General features: G+C 37.8%; 1 protein-coding gene across 5 annotated transcripts in view; it reads left to right on the top strand.

Annotated features, from left to right (window-relative positions):
- Positions 1-17,500, top strand: part of LOC137969650 (NLR family CARD domain-containing protein 3-like) — a 54,199-nt gene that overhangs the window by 4,645 nt on the left and 32,054 nt on the right. For 3 of the 5 annotated variants that reach the window (XM_068815980.1, XM_068815979.1, XM_068815981.1), the window contains one exon: positions 3,040-3,223. In XM_068815980.1, coding sequence (XP_068672081.1) covers positions 3,217-3,223 — 7 coding nt within the window. In that variant the 5' untranslated portion in view covers positions 3,040-3,216. Of the gene's footprint in view, positions 1-3,039; positions 3,224-10,715; positions 10,787-12,172; positions 12,410-17,500 lie in introns of those variants that run through there. The other 2 variants (XM_068815978.1, XM_068815977.1) reach the window with 2 other exon arrangements.

Raw genomic sequence — 17,500 nt, 5'->3', positions numbered from 1 at the left:
TTAGTCGCAAAGGGAAAAATTTAGTCGCAAATGCAACCGTATTGGTCGCAATTTCGAGCCCTGTCAAGCGGTGAAAAGTCGCTCCTGGTACTGTAACAGCACATCGTAAAGCGTCCATAAATGAGTCATTGGCACGTAGACTAATCAAGGTGTTTTTGTCGTCGACATACTACACTCGAAGTTCGGAGTCGGGGATGAATCTCAAGCATTCGATTTTTACCTCGCACTACTTGTATAAGTTCTTCAAAAGATTGAGTGTTTTGATCCGTAAAAGTATCCTTGCATCTTTCCCCCTCGGGAAAAGAGACGTTGTAAAAGACTTTCAACTGAAGCATGTTGACAATTTGACATTCAAACTACCAGCTGAGAAGTAACTTGACTAAACATTCATACATTTTAGTGGGAACTTGAGGTAGCCCAACACCGATGACGTCAACCCTGGTGAAAAACTTTGAAGGATGTTTGAAGATCCTTAATTAAAGACTCCTCAAAAATCTTTTTGAGGATCTTTTCCGAATCCTCAAGGATCCTACCTTGAAGATCCTTAAAAATCTTAGCCAAGATCCTTCAAAGATCCTCGAAAGATCCTAGTATGATCTTTAAGGATCTTGTCAGATTTTATTAAGAACCTTTCAAGGATCCTTCTAAGATCCTTGTAAGATTCTCAGTCACTCTTTGAGGATCTTTCCAAGATTTTGTGTGTGGATCTTGGTAAGATTTTTGCAAGATCCTGATAATTTCCTCAAGGATCTTGAGGAGGTATCCCAAGAGTCCTCAATGTTAGAAAATCTTTGAGGATCCTTTAAAGATCCTTCAAGGATCCTGCGAAGATCTTCATCTTTAAAGATCTTTGTCAGGTCTTTGAAGATCTTTAAAGATCCTTTAAGGATTTTCACCAGGGAATACCGCGAGACGTTTCCAACGGGTTTTAACGATAAAACTTGGGCACCAAACTTGCCGTGCGTCACACTCAATCGGAAAGCGTAGTATAAAAATTGAACCGGGCATTAAAGTGGGAACGAGGTAATTTCGTATGTACATGTAACTTGTCCTTTTGAATGATATCTTAATGAAAAGTGGCACGTCCTTTTATAGCATAGGCTGCTCGAGTCACAAGTAAACACCAAACGGTGTATATTTCATTTTAATACTCAGTTTTTCTGCGGGGTTCAACAAGGACTTTTATACAACTAAGGCACAAACTTAACGAAGGTTTCGAGTAAAATTCAAAGGGCCCCTCCCCATTCTCTGCGCAGCTTTGCCGCTCGTTAATTTGCCTCTCGTGCCAACTATACCACCAGCTACGCAGGCTAATCAAGGCTGCTGCCTAAGAAAATTTTAAAGGGGCCCTCAGAGCTAAACGCTGAGAACTTAGGAGCCCAGCATATGAAGTGAAAGGTGTTGCTGTGAAAAATTAAGGCGCCCAGAGCTATTCTTTGGGAGCCCCAGGCTACCGGGCTCCTGTTAGGCAACAGCCTTGCTAATGCGTACTAAGTCAACCCAACTCAAAAGTGGCGTTTTTCACGTGAACGACCTTAATTCTATGTACTTATTGACTGAGTGGGAGGGCCAGACGGTAAAATATTTGGCCGGAGGTCATGGTCCAGGTAGTACTTCTGGTTTTTTATATACCATGAGCTTGAAACCTTGTTGTGCAACTGGTTCAGAATTTTCCTACGTGAATACTCTGTCTTGATTGAAAATTAAAAAATACAGCGTTGCTGTCCTGAACACCCAGTAAATAAAACTTACACAGAAAACCAGCTGTGACAAAAAGGGATAAAGCCACCTTGTTCCTTGTTGTCATCAGTAGAAGAAACTATTTTTTGCAATGATTGTGAAGCTAGATATAGAATATATAATTATGAAGTATGATATATGTGATCCATGAGTTGATAAGATAAACTTGTTAGAGAGATCATTGTGGTGAAATGAACAACTTAAGCAGTTGTGAAAAAGCCTTAAAAAAAAATCCAGACTTGAATGTGATTTAAACCCATGACCAGGTAATTGCATTGCTCTGAGCTATCAAGTCCTTTCTGAGCTGGCTAGGTGGGATTTCATGGTACATCTTGTAAAAGTGAATGGATGATAGAGGAAGTACATGTATGTGAAATACTGTATAATTTATTTGAACTGCTGAGTTAAGGAGATTGATTTTGGAAACAACTCATGCAAAGAAATTGTAATAGAGGTCCAAAAGAACAGGCTTAAATCTGGTTAAATTTATTTAAGCTAAGTTATACCCAAGACCTTGCTGGCCAGTGGGCATTTGTGTTGTTGGTCCAGTTATTGTTATTTGGCAGGGCTGGGCAATTCCCTTTGCCTCGTGTATCAAACTCAACTTGCTTTGCTTGTTGGTTTGTTGCTGTCAGTTTACGTGTTCTTTCTTCCCTCCCTTGGGTAAGCTCAGGGCTTTTAGGGTTAACTTTTCGACTTGGTTGTCAGTGTGACAGTGCCTGCGTGGATGCCACCCTCAGGGTTGTCATGGTTACTTGCTGCTTTCAGCTGCAGCTCATGGCAGGCTTTACCAGCCTCTCCTCCACCTCCCCCACGCTCATCTGTTGATGAGTTCAATTGCAATTTCGTTGCACACTGCTTTATTATGTGAGTTATCGCCCATTTAAGACCTCGGGAAACTGCAAGACAATAATGCTAGTTACAGTATATGTCCTGTATCCTGTATGAATTGTATGCATGTACATTCTATGCATAAAGAATTTACACAGCTCCAGAACTCCACTGCTTCACAATATTTACTTGCCCCATTGGCTACTGAAAGCTCAAAATCTACTAGCCAAACTGAAATTTCACTAGCCTGTGGCAACTGCAAGACAATAATACTGCAGCATAATTTTATATGTCCTGTATCCTGTATGAACTGTATGCATAAAGAATTTGCACAAAGTATCTGAAATTTTAACAGCAAGGTTGGGATGATTAATATTGTGGAAGATCATTCAGATTAGTGAAAAAGTTAGATCTAATCATGAGGTACCAAGTTCTATTATTAATACTTTTTCACCTCTTGAAATTTAGGGACACAGACAAGGCAAGTCATGGATCCTTGAATGGTTGCTTTGAGATGTATTACATGAAGTTTGTTTTGACAGAAAAATGATCATCAAAAGACTTGACAAGATGGTGATCATTAAAACAATCTTTCAAAGCAATGGAAACATGATGATGATGGTGCAAAGTTCAAACTAGGAAAACATGGAAGGTACATGTACATATTAGTGCAAGTAAACACTTTATTGATCAAAATAAAATTTTTGTCCTTTTGGGGATGTAGTTTACAATGTAGGTGGTGGGAATGGTTAGCAGATCTTGGTTTTTAACTCAAACTTGAAGTGGAATATTATTGTTCCTTAGAGACAGTTCATTTTTGTTTTTTGTTAACAATGTTATTAATTTTACAGGGGTTTCAAAAAGAACCGACGGCTGACCAAAAACGTCGCCTACATGTACTTCGCTCAGAGTAGTCGGCTATTTTTCCCCCTAAATTAAATTAATTGAAGGATTCCTTCAAACCTAAAGTAAAATTCATTTTTGATGGACTTAGCTGTACTTTTTTTAAACCTCAATTTCAAAATAATTATCAGATTTGATACTTCCATCTTAGAGCTACAATGAACAGCATTTTTACCAAGACCAACCGTTGCATTTTTGATGTAATTCAATTACGTTCAGTTACGTCCGCAAACATAATTATCCAGACGTTTTATGCAAAACAGGTTGTTATTGAGTAATCGTTGCATAAAAACAGGTTTTCCACCAAAACAGTAAATGCTTCTATTAGTTTCATTGGTTAAGCCTTTTTGTTCGCTCAGATTAAAATGACATATTCTTATCGTTCGACTGAATTGATTTCTCTTGTTGACCGAACAAAATTACCATATTTACTCAAATAAGTGCCTTGGCGCTTATTTAATTTTTCACGCCACAAGTGCGGCGTTTATTCGAGGGCGGCGCTTATTTAAACATTGTACCAGACAAATTTACTTTTTCTATATTTTTATTTAACGGTACACTTTCTACATGTAACTGTTAATTTTCCTATGGACTGATACTAAACTGATAGTAAATCTAGCTAGGATTACGAGGCAAATTCACACGGTGAAAAAAAACCGAGAGTTTCATAATAACGAGAGCAAAAATATCAGTGGTGAGAGCGAACTCCTTTGTCGTTGTGGAACAATTATTATAGTGTTTTTCCTGGTTATACGAAATTCCTCGAATAAGCGCCGCATTGGCGGTGCAGCGCTTATTCGAGTAAATATGGTATTGCGGTTTGTCTTGACAAACCAAAATATTTCAATTCGCGCTTGAAAAAACGCGCAAAAATGTTTGCTGTTCACGGCAGCTTTAAATTGATAGTAATGATGACATGAAGTTGGCGAAGCGTCATACAACGTTTAAATCGTTAATTTTCCTTTTGAAATTGTTTTCCAAATCTTTCTTCGCTGGAAATTATCAAAAAAAATGTGCGTAACTGCACACCCAGTGTCGCTGTTGATAAGAAATCTTCCTTTAACTTTGTACTCAAATTGTCACCCAGGACGCTGGAAATTGCAGTTCAGAGCTTCCAGATTTCAAAATTTTCTGCAGGAGCATGCTCCCAGATCCCCCTACATGAAGGGGCCGTGCCAGGATGATGCAGTCGGCTACTAGACTTAAACCAGCTGCATGCACATGCCAGGGGCATGCTATCAAATAATCAAATTGAAATTAAAGTGAAATACATGGAGGTTGAGTTCAGCTAATTGGAAAATCTGTGCAAGTACATTGTAAATAACTATAATGATAGCATTGCTTTTGCCTTGTCATTGGCTGTGAAATATTATCCTTAATTACTGAAAACCAGAGCTGCTGCCACATTACAGTATTTCAATGATAATAGAAGCAAGGGATTTGAAAAGTAAAGGAATGACTGAGCAAAAATGCCTCAAGTTAATTAACCCCCTTATTTATTTGCCATTTTTATAATAGCGAAAGTGTGCTTGTGTTGTGGTTTAAATTTCTTTCAACTTGTTTAAATTCTAAAACTAACCTAGAAATTATAGATGATTTTCACAGTGACATCGAACAAATTGTAAAATCAAACCTGTGAGAACTTCTGGATTTTTATCTATGCAAGGTTGAAGGTGTCAGGTGGAAATAAATATCTTTTTACAAGTTAATTGCAAGTTCTGTAACGTTTTTGGTTTTGAAAATACAGCATTTTGAATTTTTGAGTTGTCACTTGTGTGACATCAAATACTGAAATCTGTTTTGATTGAAAGAAAATATCTTATTATGATTCTCTGTAGTTTAAAGGTTTCAAGTATATTAGGAGATGTGTTTATACTCACTTATGTCCAGGATTGAATGCAATTGTGAAAATTATAAATTTTATGATTTATCGTACATGTGTTACAAGAATTCACACTTGATTTTCTGTCACCTCCTTGTCTTACACATGATTTTCTGCAATTTAAGATTTTTAGTCACCTTATTGTGTTATGCTATACCTGAGGCAGTATGGAGGTCGGATTTGGTCAAAATTGTATTTAAAGCAAAAGGCTGTACTTATTTCATTTTGGTTGACCATAGCAACTTATTTACTTATAGGGTGCAATATTCGAACATGTACATGTAAAAACAATTTTGTGTTTGCTAAAGGTTAAATTTGGGACTGAATTTTTTTTTGCTTTTCAATCAATTTTTGCACATGAGTTTATTTTAACCGCAAAAGTCAATATTTGCGAATCAACTTATTTTGAAATGTGATTTTTTTTAAATCAATAATTTCTTGTTAACATAAAATGTAGTTTTTATTTATGAATTTTTTCCAGTAAAATATATATTTTTTAAATGACAATATCTTTTAACCAGTGTGAATTTATTTTGATAAGAATTTATTTTCAGTTCCATGATGCATTGCTCTGCACCAGTTTCCTTAGCCCCGTGATTTTTCCAGCCACGTTCATGATGGAGTCAGTAGAGGATTCTCTTCGTAATTGAATCACGCTAGTGAGATTTCTTCCATCTTCTTGTGATATCCCCTCCATAGAACTTTTCATCCTAATTTTTGAAACCAACTTAAATATTTTGTTGGGAAACTGATGTGCCGCGGCGACATGTTTACTGGGAGAGAAACCAGAGATCCTGTCAGCCTTTTATGTAGAACTTAAAAGGAATAGTTATAAGTGTTTTCCTTTCTGCACAAGAGACCGCATGGACAGAAGAGTTGATTGAGCAAACATTTTGGTGATTGGAGGAAGCGTACGCAACTTTGACTCTTATGGCAGAGTACGTACATGTATCCCATCCAGCGCATGCCAATAACCCTGTAATTGAGAGCTTAACTCAGCTGTCGAGAAATATTCAGTGTCCACATTCATATATTGTCTTGAAAGAAACTGTTCTTACCAACAAAACAACCTAATCATATTCTACTCAATGTGTGCAACATAATGAAGGGATGGTCCCGGAAGACCTGCTTTAGATATAAGCAGGGAACAAATAGAATACATTGTACCTGTCTTAATTAGAGCAGGAAATAATAAAGAGAAGGTTATAAATAAGTTATTCTTCCCACAATGTTTTGATTGGTTCAGAGTGCACAATGAAAATTTTCAACTTGCTCAGCAACAAGGTTTTGATTGGTTCAAAGCACAGAGTGGAATGTTTTTAACCTTTGTACTGTGAACATGCTGCAGTGCCCTCAGAGCTGCAAATTATCTTTTATTTTAGCTCATTACAGGTCACTAGCTAAGTTTAGGTTATAATGTACCTCATTGTTGGTCAATGTCAATCATTGTACATGTAGCTCATTGTGGATCATTTTAGCTCATTGTAGGTCATTCCTTGTTTTAGTAACTACGTAAACAGAGGACTTTTACTGATTTACCATAAATTTTGCTAGCCCCTTCTTCCCCCACCACAGGCATAAATCATGAATGCTCTACCTTCAAAAAATTAATAGAAATTACCTTTCAGAATCAGAAAAGTTCAAAAGTTCAGACTAATCCAAAATATGAACTACTAAAGGCATTGTCATAAATGTTGAAAAAGGCATCATCTGCAGGAAGGCTATCGGTCGCATTTGGGTACGTCGGGTTGAGGACATTTACACGTGTGTTTGCTGTCGGTACAAAGCCTGCTAGAAATTTAACAAAGTGAATGTCACGAGACCTGTTAAAGCCAAGGACTGGCTCCTCATCAGTGCCACAAGCAAACTGTAAGATGTGGCCTAGAGTAATGATTGTTGTTAAACCAGCAACCCTCCGTCCGGCATAGACTTCCCTAATGTACCTTAGAAATGCATTGTAAACATGCCTCTGGTTCCTGCAGGAATTTGATCCTTCCTTATCAGACAGAAGTTAACAAATGCATCAGCTTCTTGACATTGAGACCACTTGCAACTGATGGTCTGAACAAATAGAGAAATGGAGGTAGGCTCACAATCAGCTGAAAAATACCCACTTTGCTTAAACCTTTCTGGAGATTTTGAATACATAGTGATGATGCCACTCCTTGAACAGTATTGAGCAATTACGTCTTCCTGGATAAACTGTGGTATTTTGGCATTTTGAAGGACACTGAGACCCATGAGAACAACAACTGCCATCTACGTCTCAGCCAAATCTTCACAGAGACCTCCATCAAAGTATTTTTTTTTAATTTCAATTAGCATGAGGCGAAAAAATTCCTTTCAAGAACCTCCATATAAGTAACGAGCTGACTCTCCGGCAAAATTAACCTCAATAGGTAAGTGGCAGTTCACCAAGGCTGATATCTCATCCAAACCAGTATCAAGCAAGTTTTCTCTATCAACCAATATAAAGTTAGTTTCTCCAGAGATCTCACTGTCTGGATCTGTTATGTCTAATTGCCTGCCAGTAAGGATTTTTTCTTGAGCACACTTGAGGATTTCTGATGTATTTTGGCAGTGTTCACATTCTTTTACAATTTCTTGTGCAACATCACTGATTTTTTTGTCCCTGACTTCTGTACCACGATCAACTTCAATAATCACTGCATCAACTGACGAATCAATAACTGTTTCCTCCATGTTTCCTGCATTACTGACAGTAATATCAATCTGAAATGCACTGGTTTCTAGTACAGAATCATCAATGCTGTCAAGATCGTCGGCCAACAGTCGCACATAAACAGCACCTGCTGAAGCGGTAGATCTGAGTCAGCAGGATGTTGCGATTAATTTTCACCCCAGAGGCTAAGATTGGCTTTACCAGCATTCCACCACCGTTCTTCTTTAACTTATTATACATAGTATTTTTCTTCCACCGTTTATCGAATGCAAATTCCGAGATTATGCGGTTTTGGCTCTCAAGTCTCAACTTATCCCAACATCCCAGTGGCGTTTTCTCGTCTTGCGCTCCCACAATAATTATGTCCTTGATAACACAAAATCGACTAGGACGGCCAACGTGTCCGCTCCTTCTACCACTGCTGCAAGATGCAGCCAGGGAAAGTCCATTACTGCAAGAGATGAGAGTCGGAAATCTTCTCAGCTAGCTCACTCAATGCATTTCAATCTCTTGAATTGATGACCTGAGGCAGTGGTGGTCGACTGAGAACACTCCTGCTTGGAAGAGAATTTGCGCTTGAAGGGGATTGAACACTACTCCCTGCTGTCGAAATAGAAGAAGACTTGTTTACACGGACAAGTTTTGCTATTCTGTCGATTTGCCCAATGGTGTTTCTTGCTATATCGGCAATCGTGATTCAATTACAAAGAGAATCCTCCATTGACTCCATCTTTGAAATGTGGCGGGAAAAATCACGGGGCCAAGGAAACTGGCGCTGCTCAATGCATCATGGAACTAAAAATAATTCTTATCAAAATAAATTCACTCTGGTTAAAATAAATTGTCATTTCAAAAATATATATTTTACTAAAAGAATTCCTAAATAAAAACTATATTTCATGTTAACAAGAATTTATTGATTCTAAAGAAGTCACATTTCAAAATAGATTGACTTCTGAGGCTAAACTAAATTCACATGCAAAGATTGATTGAAATACAAAAAAGTAATTCAGTCCCAAAATTAATCCTCAGTAAAACTAAAGTTGTTTGTACATGTTCAAATACGCCCCGGCGAGCAGAGCCTCCTTTTGTCGTTTTCTTTACTGACGAGGAGAAAAGGAGGCTCTGACTGAATCGCGTCAACTCTTTGAAGCCGCTGCAGCCTGAACTTGTGGACTAGTCCATCCTGTTTTCTCTCATCCAACTGGTTTTTCCAGACTGTGAGCATCCATTCAGTGATAAAACTGATGGTTATAATTGAGCCCACTGTATCTTGAAAACCAAGATGGTGGCAAGATCTGGCATATTAGGTTTGCGTTCAAGACAGTATCCTGGCAACACGCAGCACATACTCAATAAAGATCTTTAATACTCGATTCATGCAGAGTCTTTCTCCAGAACGCCAAAATCAAGCAAGCAAAAGAAAGGCTCAGCTAGCAGGGTGGTTAGAATATTGCACCATAAGTAAATAAGTTGTTATGGTCAACTAAAATGAAATAAGTTCAGCCTTTCATTTTAATACAATTTTGCATGACCAGATTGGGCCGCCATAGGAGGCTGCACAGAAATCTACGTTTTTGTTGGGTGTTATTTGCATTACAACAATGGATATCCAGTTCACTGAAGTGTGATACACTCCCAAGAGTAAATAATTTGTATTGTTGCTGTAGCAGTGAGTGAGGTAGTGGCTGAGGCAGCTCTGTAATCAGGACAAGAACACATTAGTCTCTTCAAAACGCAAGGGCTTTTGGTCAGACATGCAAAGAATGTGCAAATGGAGGAATTAAGATGCGTGGTATCATCATCAGAGCCTGCTCTGTTTTTCATTTCGCTCCTTGTAACCTCAAACTATAGAGAGTTTCACTGTCACACAACAAAAAAAATAAATTTGAAATTGTTCAGTGAAAAAGGCCAAGAACTTTAAATGCTGTAGGAAACAAATCTTTCAACCACCTCTCCAATTCTCAGGACTGAATGGTAACATTGTTTTTGAGCTATTTGTGGAAGCATTTCACGCAACTTTGTAGAGTTTTGTATGGAGACCCTGTGTGGTCCACCAATGTGGCAACCTGTAGCAAACGGAAAACGCCTGGAGTTCACTTTGCAATGATAACCCTTATTTTTCGCTCATGAGATAAAATACATGTGTACAATGTATGAACACATCTCTAATGTACCTAAAAGGCTCAAACTGCTTAGATTCATAGGGATGGACATTTTTTCAACCAAATAGCTTTACATGTATATCGGGGTTTCACACAAAGGTGACAATTTGGAAATTCAAAATGCTGTATTTTGGAAATGAAAGACGTCATGGAACTGCCCGTACGAAAATTTGTGGCCTGAATGAGCGAGATTCGGGCCCGATTCGGGCCATAAAGCTGTTTTTAAGGCAAGAACTGAGCGAGACAAAGCGAGACAACCATTTTGTCGCGCTTGTGCGACTGAGCCAGACATTAGTTTGGTTCCATTATCGCCGATAGTGTGGCGTGAGTGAGCGAGAAACAGTGAAACCCCAGTGTATTCATTTACGCCGCAGTAACGAGACATTTGTCACGCTGTATTATCGGCGAAACTCAGGCTGCTCACTTGTTATTCGATACATAAGTGCTCCCTACTTGTTATTCGATAAAAATAGATCAGGGAGTACTCAAAAATGCAAATCAGTTACTCAACTCTGGCTGTCGTTCTAATGTATTATATTATTTGCTGCATTTCTGTACGTGTAGTCCGTCCCCGGGTAAAAGGTGAGCAAACCATTTTTTACCGCTCTGAATTTTGAGCTAAAATACGTATATGGCTGGATATTTTTTCCAAGTGATACATTTAGCGTGATACCCATGCACCCGCAACCGGAGAGGTAAGTTCAAATAGCTTAGCACGTTCAGGAGAAGCAATCTACATGTACATGTAGCTACCTCAAGACAGCATTATCCTGCTTGCCCAAAACGGAGGATAATTTTTTAATGATAGGAATTGCTTGTCGCTGGACGGTAAACCTTCAATAGGGAAGAGCAATTTTTGCGTTTTGGCTATCGATAATTAAATATTTGTAACCGCTTTTGGCGCGCGTTTCAGTTTAACGTAACTGTGCATTTCACCAACCATCTGAATCTCTACACAGATGCAAAGCTTTTTCTTCCCATTTAGGACAGTAATCAACCAGATCAAAACAGCATTTATTTGCTCTAATTAATATTGCTGGAAACAATTTTCTCTTTTATGAAATAGATTTTAAGCAATGTATGAAGATTTAAAATAAATGAGAAACTAGAAACGACCTCGCTATCTGATCACAGATCACTGTGGAAACCTGGCTACTAACATGCCTACCTTATTATGGACACTTGGAATGACTTCAGTCGCATTTTGTTCTATGCTAAAAGCTGGTACATTCTTTTTATTTAAGTTACCTTAAACTGAAACATGTTTCTGTCTTACATGACTGTCCACGCAATGATGACAAGGGTCATGTTTCAGATGTTTACTGCAGTTGGTCTCGGTCGAGAATCGTTCGCTTACTTATTGGCACGGAAACTAAAGATAGTATCTTTCGAATAAGGATAAACTCAGTCTGTTAACCCTTTGGTTGTAACCACTAAAAATGTGATACAAGAATTATTTTGTCGATACACATTTGTTATTTTGCTTCCAGTATCAAAACAAGTCCACAATGTCGCCGTAAGTCACGCAAACAAAAAACAGTGGTACTGTCTATGGGGGTGGGGGGAGTGGCAGGCAGGGGATTTTCTAGTTTATAATTTATAATGGCACTATTAAAGTAGGCATAGTTTCAATTATAGCCTATTTTGTTTCTGTTTATACTGATTTCAATGTTTCTTATAAATAATGCGTCAAAGTACCAGGATAGCGCGATGTACCCTCACCCCATGACAGATGATACTTCATATCCTCATTGTAATAAGCTGAGAAATAAGCTTGTGAGTCAGATAAATACGGAGAAACTTGTACAGAAAATCACTTATGTCTTACATGTAAAACTATTCAGTCCCCTATCAGGCATCATAATAAAATTGACCATCTACGGGCATCCGTTTACTGTTTGCGTGACTTACGGCTAAATTGTGGACTTGTTTTGAAACTGGAAGATGTGTGCTGACAGAGAAGAATGCGTGTATCACATTTTTAGTGGTTACAACCAAAACATGGACTCTTGCTATAACCAAAGGGTTAACAGACGGAGTTTCTCGTTCTCCGAAAGACCCTATCTTTAGTTTCCGTGCCAATAAATGCCACTTTTTTTTCTGTCGCGCAAGGTCGCACAACATTCAAGCTTCTCATGGCGTTGTGTCTGTTTAAACTTAATCGTGTGAGGAAACAACATACAGCGCCCAAATCTCTGAGTAGCGGTAAGTTTTCCCGGGTTTCTTTGCCGTAATTACCGCTATTAACAAAGGGTCTTAGTTTTCGTACGAAAACTAAGAGCGGGACTACGAAAGCTAAGACCAGGTCTTAGGTCTTAGTTTTTGTAACACCCGAAATTATAAGCCATAAACTTACGTCACGCCCATAAAAATGTATTGTTCATTAGCGTGATTTTTGTTTTTTTATGGACCTGAATCTCGCCCGTTTATCGCTCAGAATATCGTCCAAATGTCAGAGTAGTACAAATGTCCCGCTCCATTCTCGCTCATTTATCGTTCAATTTTTATCGCTCCTGTCAGGCTGATTATCGTCAGGCTCTTTATCGCTCATCAGCGAGACTTTTTATGGCCCGAATCTCGCCCGCGTCTCGCCCAGAATTTTCGTACGGGTGGAAGCTTGCAAAAAGATTTATTTCTATGTAGGTCATCTTCAACCTCCTTCAGCTTAACATTCAGAAGGCCTTGCAATTTTGATTTTTGAATTTGATGACGTCACTGTGAAAACCATCTATTGTTTTCTTTTCTCTCTTGAGTGGGGTCCAGAAGGTGGTCCAATTGGGGGTCCACATATGAAAACCTCTTTTCAATTCAAAGCACGAACTGTCGTTAATTAAAATTACCGCAAGCGTAATCGAACATCTCCCTTCCCCTTGGCAGCATTTCTACCATTTAGGTAAACTAGTTTTTATGTAAAGAACCCCCTAAAATGTATTGCATTATGGGATTGGGAAAATAGTCTGTATATGTTTCTTAAATTTGGGAAGAGAACTTTTCAATCTAACAGTCAATTTCTGTTAATTATGTAGATACTGATCATGATGAAATATGTCCAGATTAAAAACAACTTGTTTTATTCATTTTTGAAATGCGAAAGAGTGGACCGTCTTCAACTGCTAAAACTACTGTGTAACATGAAATTCTTCATGAAAGGAATGAAAAGAAAGCTTGATAATGTCAAATTAAGTCATAAAAACATGTTACATGTACAGCACAAAAGTACCAGGAAGAGTAGGTTGGCTTTTAATTAGCTGATTGTGTTATTTACCTTGACAACACCTTTTTCCTGACCTGTGGAAGATAAAAATATCTTCACTGTGCACACTGAAGGTAATTATGATTTGTTAGAAAAAAGGGAAATCTTAGTATTTCTTCAGTATCTATATAATATTTAATCTATTAATTTTAGTCACTCCAAAAGAGGTTTAGTGCTAGTCTCAGACAATGCCTAAAACACAATGTACGTGTAATAACTGTTGCACATAATAATAATAATAATAATAATAATAATAATAATAATAATAATAATAATAATAATAATAATAATAATAATAATAATAATGGTAATAATGATGGTTTTTACAGCATATTAACATCTGTTTGCTTAAATAAATCTCAGATTTACATGCACACTGTCCTTGCAACCACCCTGGTGAGTTGCAACAATTAAAGTGCCACTATGATGAAAATCGCATCTTTTCTATCAAAGCCATTTTAAGACATAAATAAGTAGCCTGCATGAGAAGAAAAATGCTCTTTACTATTTTCAAATATCTTTTTGTTCCAGAGATATTCAGGTTTTTTACATATGCAAATTAGCCAAGTGATGACGTCATACACTCAGCCAAATTTTGATCAAATATGATGAAAAAGGATATCTCAGCCAATTTTCATCAGAAATGTTTGATTTTTTGCAGTAAGATTCTACTAAATGTGCTCCACAATTTGAGCCTAACAGTTTCATTACCATGGCAACATACTGGGTTCTAGACCTCTCCAATATTAAAGGCATTTCTGGCCACCTTTAGCGTTCTATTTTCATATTTGCAAATAGTGCCTCATCTACATGATCCAACAAGCATATTCATATAAATAAATTATGTTAGCTTGAGTTTGTGGCCTTGTTTAACGTTTTTCGAGCTGAAAATCACTTACATATTGAAATTAAGTGGGTGGGGACTGGAAAAGAGTGAGTTTCCATGGGAACACAATGTTTTATAGCCGTAGGTGTGTTTTCTGTAGAACTATTAGCCTACCAAGTTTCAACAGTCTGCGCTGCAAATTGGCGAAGATAGCTCTATTTACATACTTGATGTAATAATAATTATTGGGTTTAGTGTATGACATCATCAGTCATCTCATTTGCATATTTTACACATTTTTCAAACTTAAATATCTCTGGAACTAATGCAGGTGTTTGCAAACGGTAAAACGGCATTTTCATTCTTTCGTAGAATTATTTGTGATACACCTAAGAAATCAAGAGGTAAAAATTTGACCATAGTGGCACTTTAAGCATAAGATTACTACATTGAGGAGTATCACTGTACTGCATCTTACTGAAAGTTCCTAAAAATGAGTTCCTTAAATAATTTTCTCCAATTGCAAGACGTGCTATTCATTTTGGATCAAGCCAACAGACGGATCATTTATCACTTACAGAAAATTGTAGTATTACTCTCGAACAAGGTGAAATTTTCTAGTGACCTAGTGAAACAAATAAATGAAACCTAGTATTTCTGAATTATGTATTCTTTATGAACTTGTTTACATGATAATTGATTGCATGTGCGCTGCTAAATGAAGGATACACCAAAAACGTAAAAATAGTATGGTACACGTAACTCTGGATCAAGTTATTATAAGTAACTCTGTAATTTATGGTGATTCCAATGAAAAATTGCTTATTGTATTGGGAAGTATTCATATGCAAATGTTAGTTATTGATTAATCAGGGGTTTCAATTAAATTTGAAGTAGGCAGCTGGTTTTAGTCTAGTAGCCGACTGTATCAAGAAGGGGCCGTTAGGCCCCTTCGTCTAGGGGGGTCTGGGGGCATGCTCCCCCAGACGATTGTAAAATCTGGAAGCTCTGAAATGTGATTTCCAGCACTGAAGATGAAGGAAGATTTCTAATCAACAGAGACACTGAGTGTGCAATTAAGCGCATTCTTTTGATAATTTCCAGTGAAGGAAGATTTGGAAAACCATTTCAAAAGGAAAATTAACGATTTTTAACGTTATATGATGTTCGACAACTTCAAGTCATCATTACTACCAATTTCAAGCTGCCGGGAACGGCAAACCTTTTTTGCGCGTTTTTTCAAGCGCGAATTTCAACATTTCTCAACATGAGAAATCGGTTCTGTCGAACGATAAGAATATGTCATTTTAATCTGAACAAACGAAAAGGCTTAACGGATGAAACTAACGAAAAATTTACTGTTTTTGGAAAACAAGTCTTGATGCAACGATTACTCAATAACGACCTGTTTTACATGAAACGTCTTGATATGTTTGGGGAAGTAACTAAACGTAATTGAATTACGTAAAAAAATGTGACGGTTGGTCTAGGCAAAAATGCGGAAAAAAGTTATAGCCGTGCACTGTAGCTCAAAGATGGCAATATCTAATCTGATAATTATTTTGAAATTGAGGTTAAAAAAGGTACATTCAAGTCGATCAAAAATGAATTTTATTTCAGGTTTGAAGGAATCTTTCAATTAATTCAATGTAGGGTAAAAAGTAGCCGACTTCTCTGAGCGATGCAGCCGACGCTTTTCGTCGGCCGTCGGTGCTTATTGAAACCCCTGATTAATGTATTAATGGTTGAATATTTTGACCAATGAACAACAACACAATGCAACCAATCATGTGTGTTGTTAATTTGATTGACGTGAGAGTATAAAAGCCGTAGATGTCATTGTCAAGTTAGTTTGAGAAGCAAAATGTGTGAGCACATTCTCAAGTGTATCAGCTGTGGTGGTCCACATTCTATTTTTTACTGTAATAACAAAGGTGGTGTCAGTAATGGACAAGTGAAGTGTTCTTTGGGAATTAAAATTTTGATAAAAGTGAAGAACAGCTCACGTCCACCGACAGTTGGTCAATGGTCGGGTGACAGTTGGTTGACTGTTGACTGACTGTCGGTCCACTTTCGACTGACATGCAGTCAGCCATCTTTCGGCCAAGTGCCAGCCAAGTGCCGGCCAACTTTCCAAAGAACACTTCACTTGCCTGTCGGGCTAGCAACAGTCAGGCTCCACTGGCCTGATTGCAAAATCCACCAGCCCCAGGCTAGTGGACATGACTTTCTTTGCACACTGACTTCTGGAAAGACAAGCCACTGTTTAAGAACATGGGATTTCGGTTGTGTCACTATAATTTATGGTGATTCCAATGAAAAATTGCTTATTGTATTGGGAAGTATTCATATGCAAATGTTAGTTATTGATTAATGTATTAATGGTTGAATATTTTGACCAATGAACAACAACACAATGCAACCAATCATGTGTGTTGTTAATTTGATTGACGTGAGAGTATAAAAGCCGTAGATGTCATTGTCAAGTTAGTTTGAGAAGCAAAATGTGTGAGCACATTCTCAAGTGTATCAGCTGTGGTGGTCCACATTCTATTTTTTACTGTAATAACAAAGGTGGTGTCAGTAATGGACAAGTGAAGTGTTCTTTGGGAATTAAAATTTTGATAAAAGTGAAGAACAGCTCACGTCCACCGACAGTTGGTCAATGGTCGGGTGACAGTTGGTTGACTGTTGACTGAGTGTCGGTCCACTTTCGACTGACATGCAGTCAGCCATCTTTCGGCCAAGTGCCGGCCAAGAGCCGGCCAACTTTCCAAAGAACACTTCACTTGCCTGTCGGGCTAGCAACAGTCAGAATCCACTGGCCTGATTGCAAAATCCACCAGCCCCAGGCTAGTGGACATGACTTTCTTTGCACACTGACTTCTGGAAAGACAAGCCACTGTTTAAGAACATGGGATTTCGGTTGTGTCTTTGGAGAGCGTTATTGTAGAATTTGCTATACCTTTCTTTAGATGTTTTCAGGGATACAGTGTAAGCCACACCTCCAATTTAGAGCTATTATTTAGGGAAAGAAAGTGCAGCTTATACGCTGGTGTTTTTACGGTATCCCTGATATCTGGCCACCATAATAGGGAAAACCTTAAATAACAATGATCACAACCAGGGGTCAATTTAATAAAACTTTTACACGTGTAATTTACAAGTGTGGCTATTGTTCTCAGACTCTAAAACAATGGCTATACACTTGTAAATT

This window comes from Montipora foliosa, chromosome 9, assembly GCF_036669935.1.
Source record: "Montipora foliosa isolate CH-2021 chromosome 9, ASM3666993v2, whole genome shotgun sequence".
Classification (NCBI taxonomy): Eukaryota; Metazoa; Cnidaria; class Anthozoa; order Scleractinia; family Acroporidae; genus Montipora; species Montipora foliosa.
The sequence above is the reverse complement of the archived record's forward strand: the minus strand, read 5'-3'. Positions and strand labels throughout refer to the sequence as shown.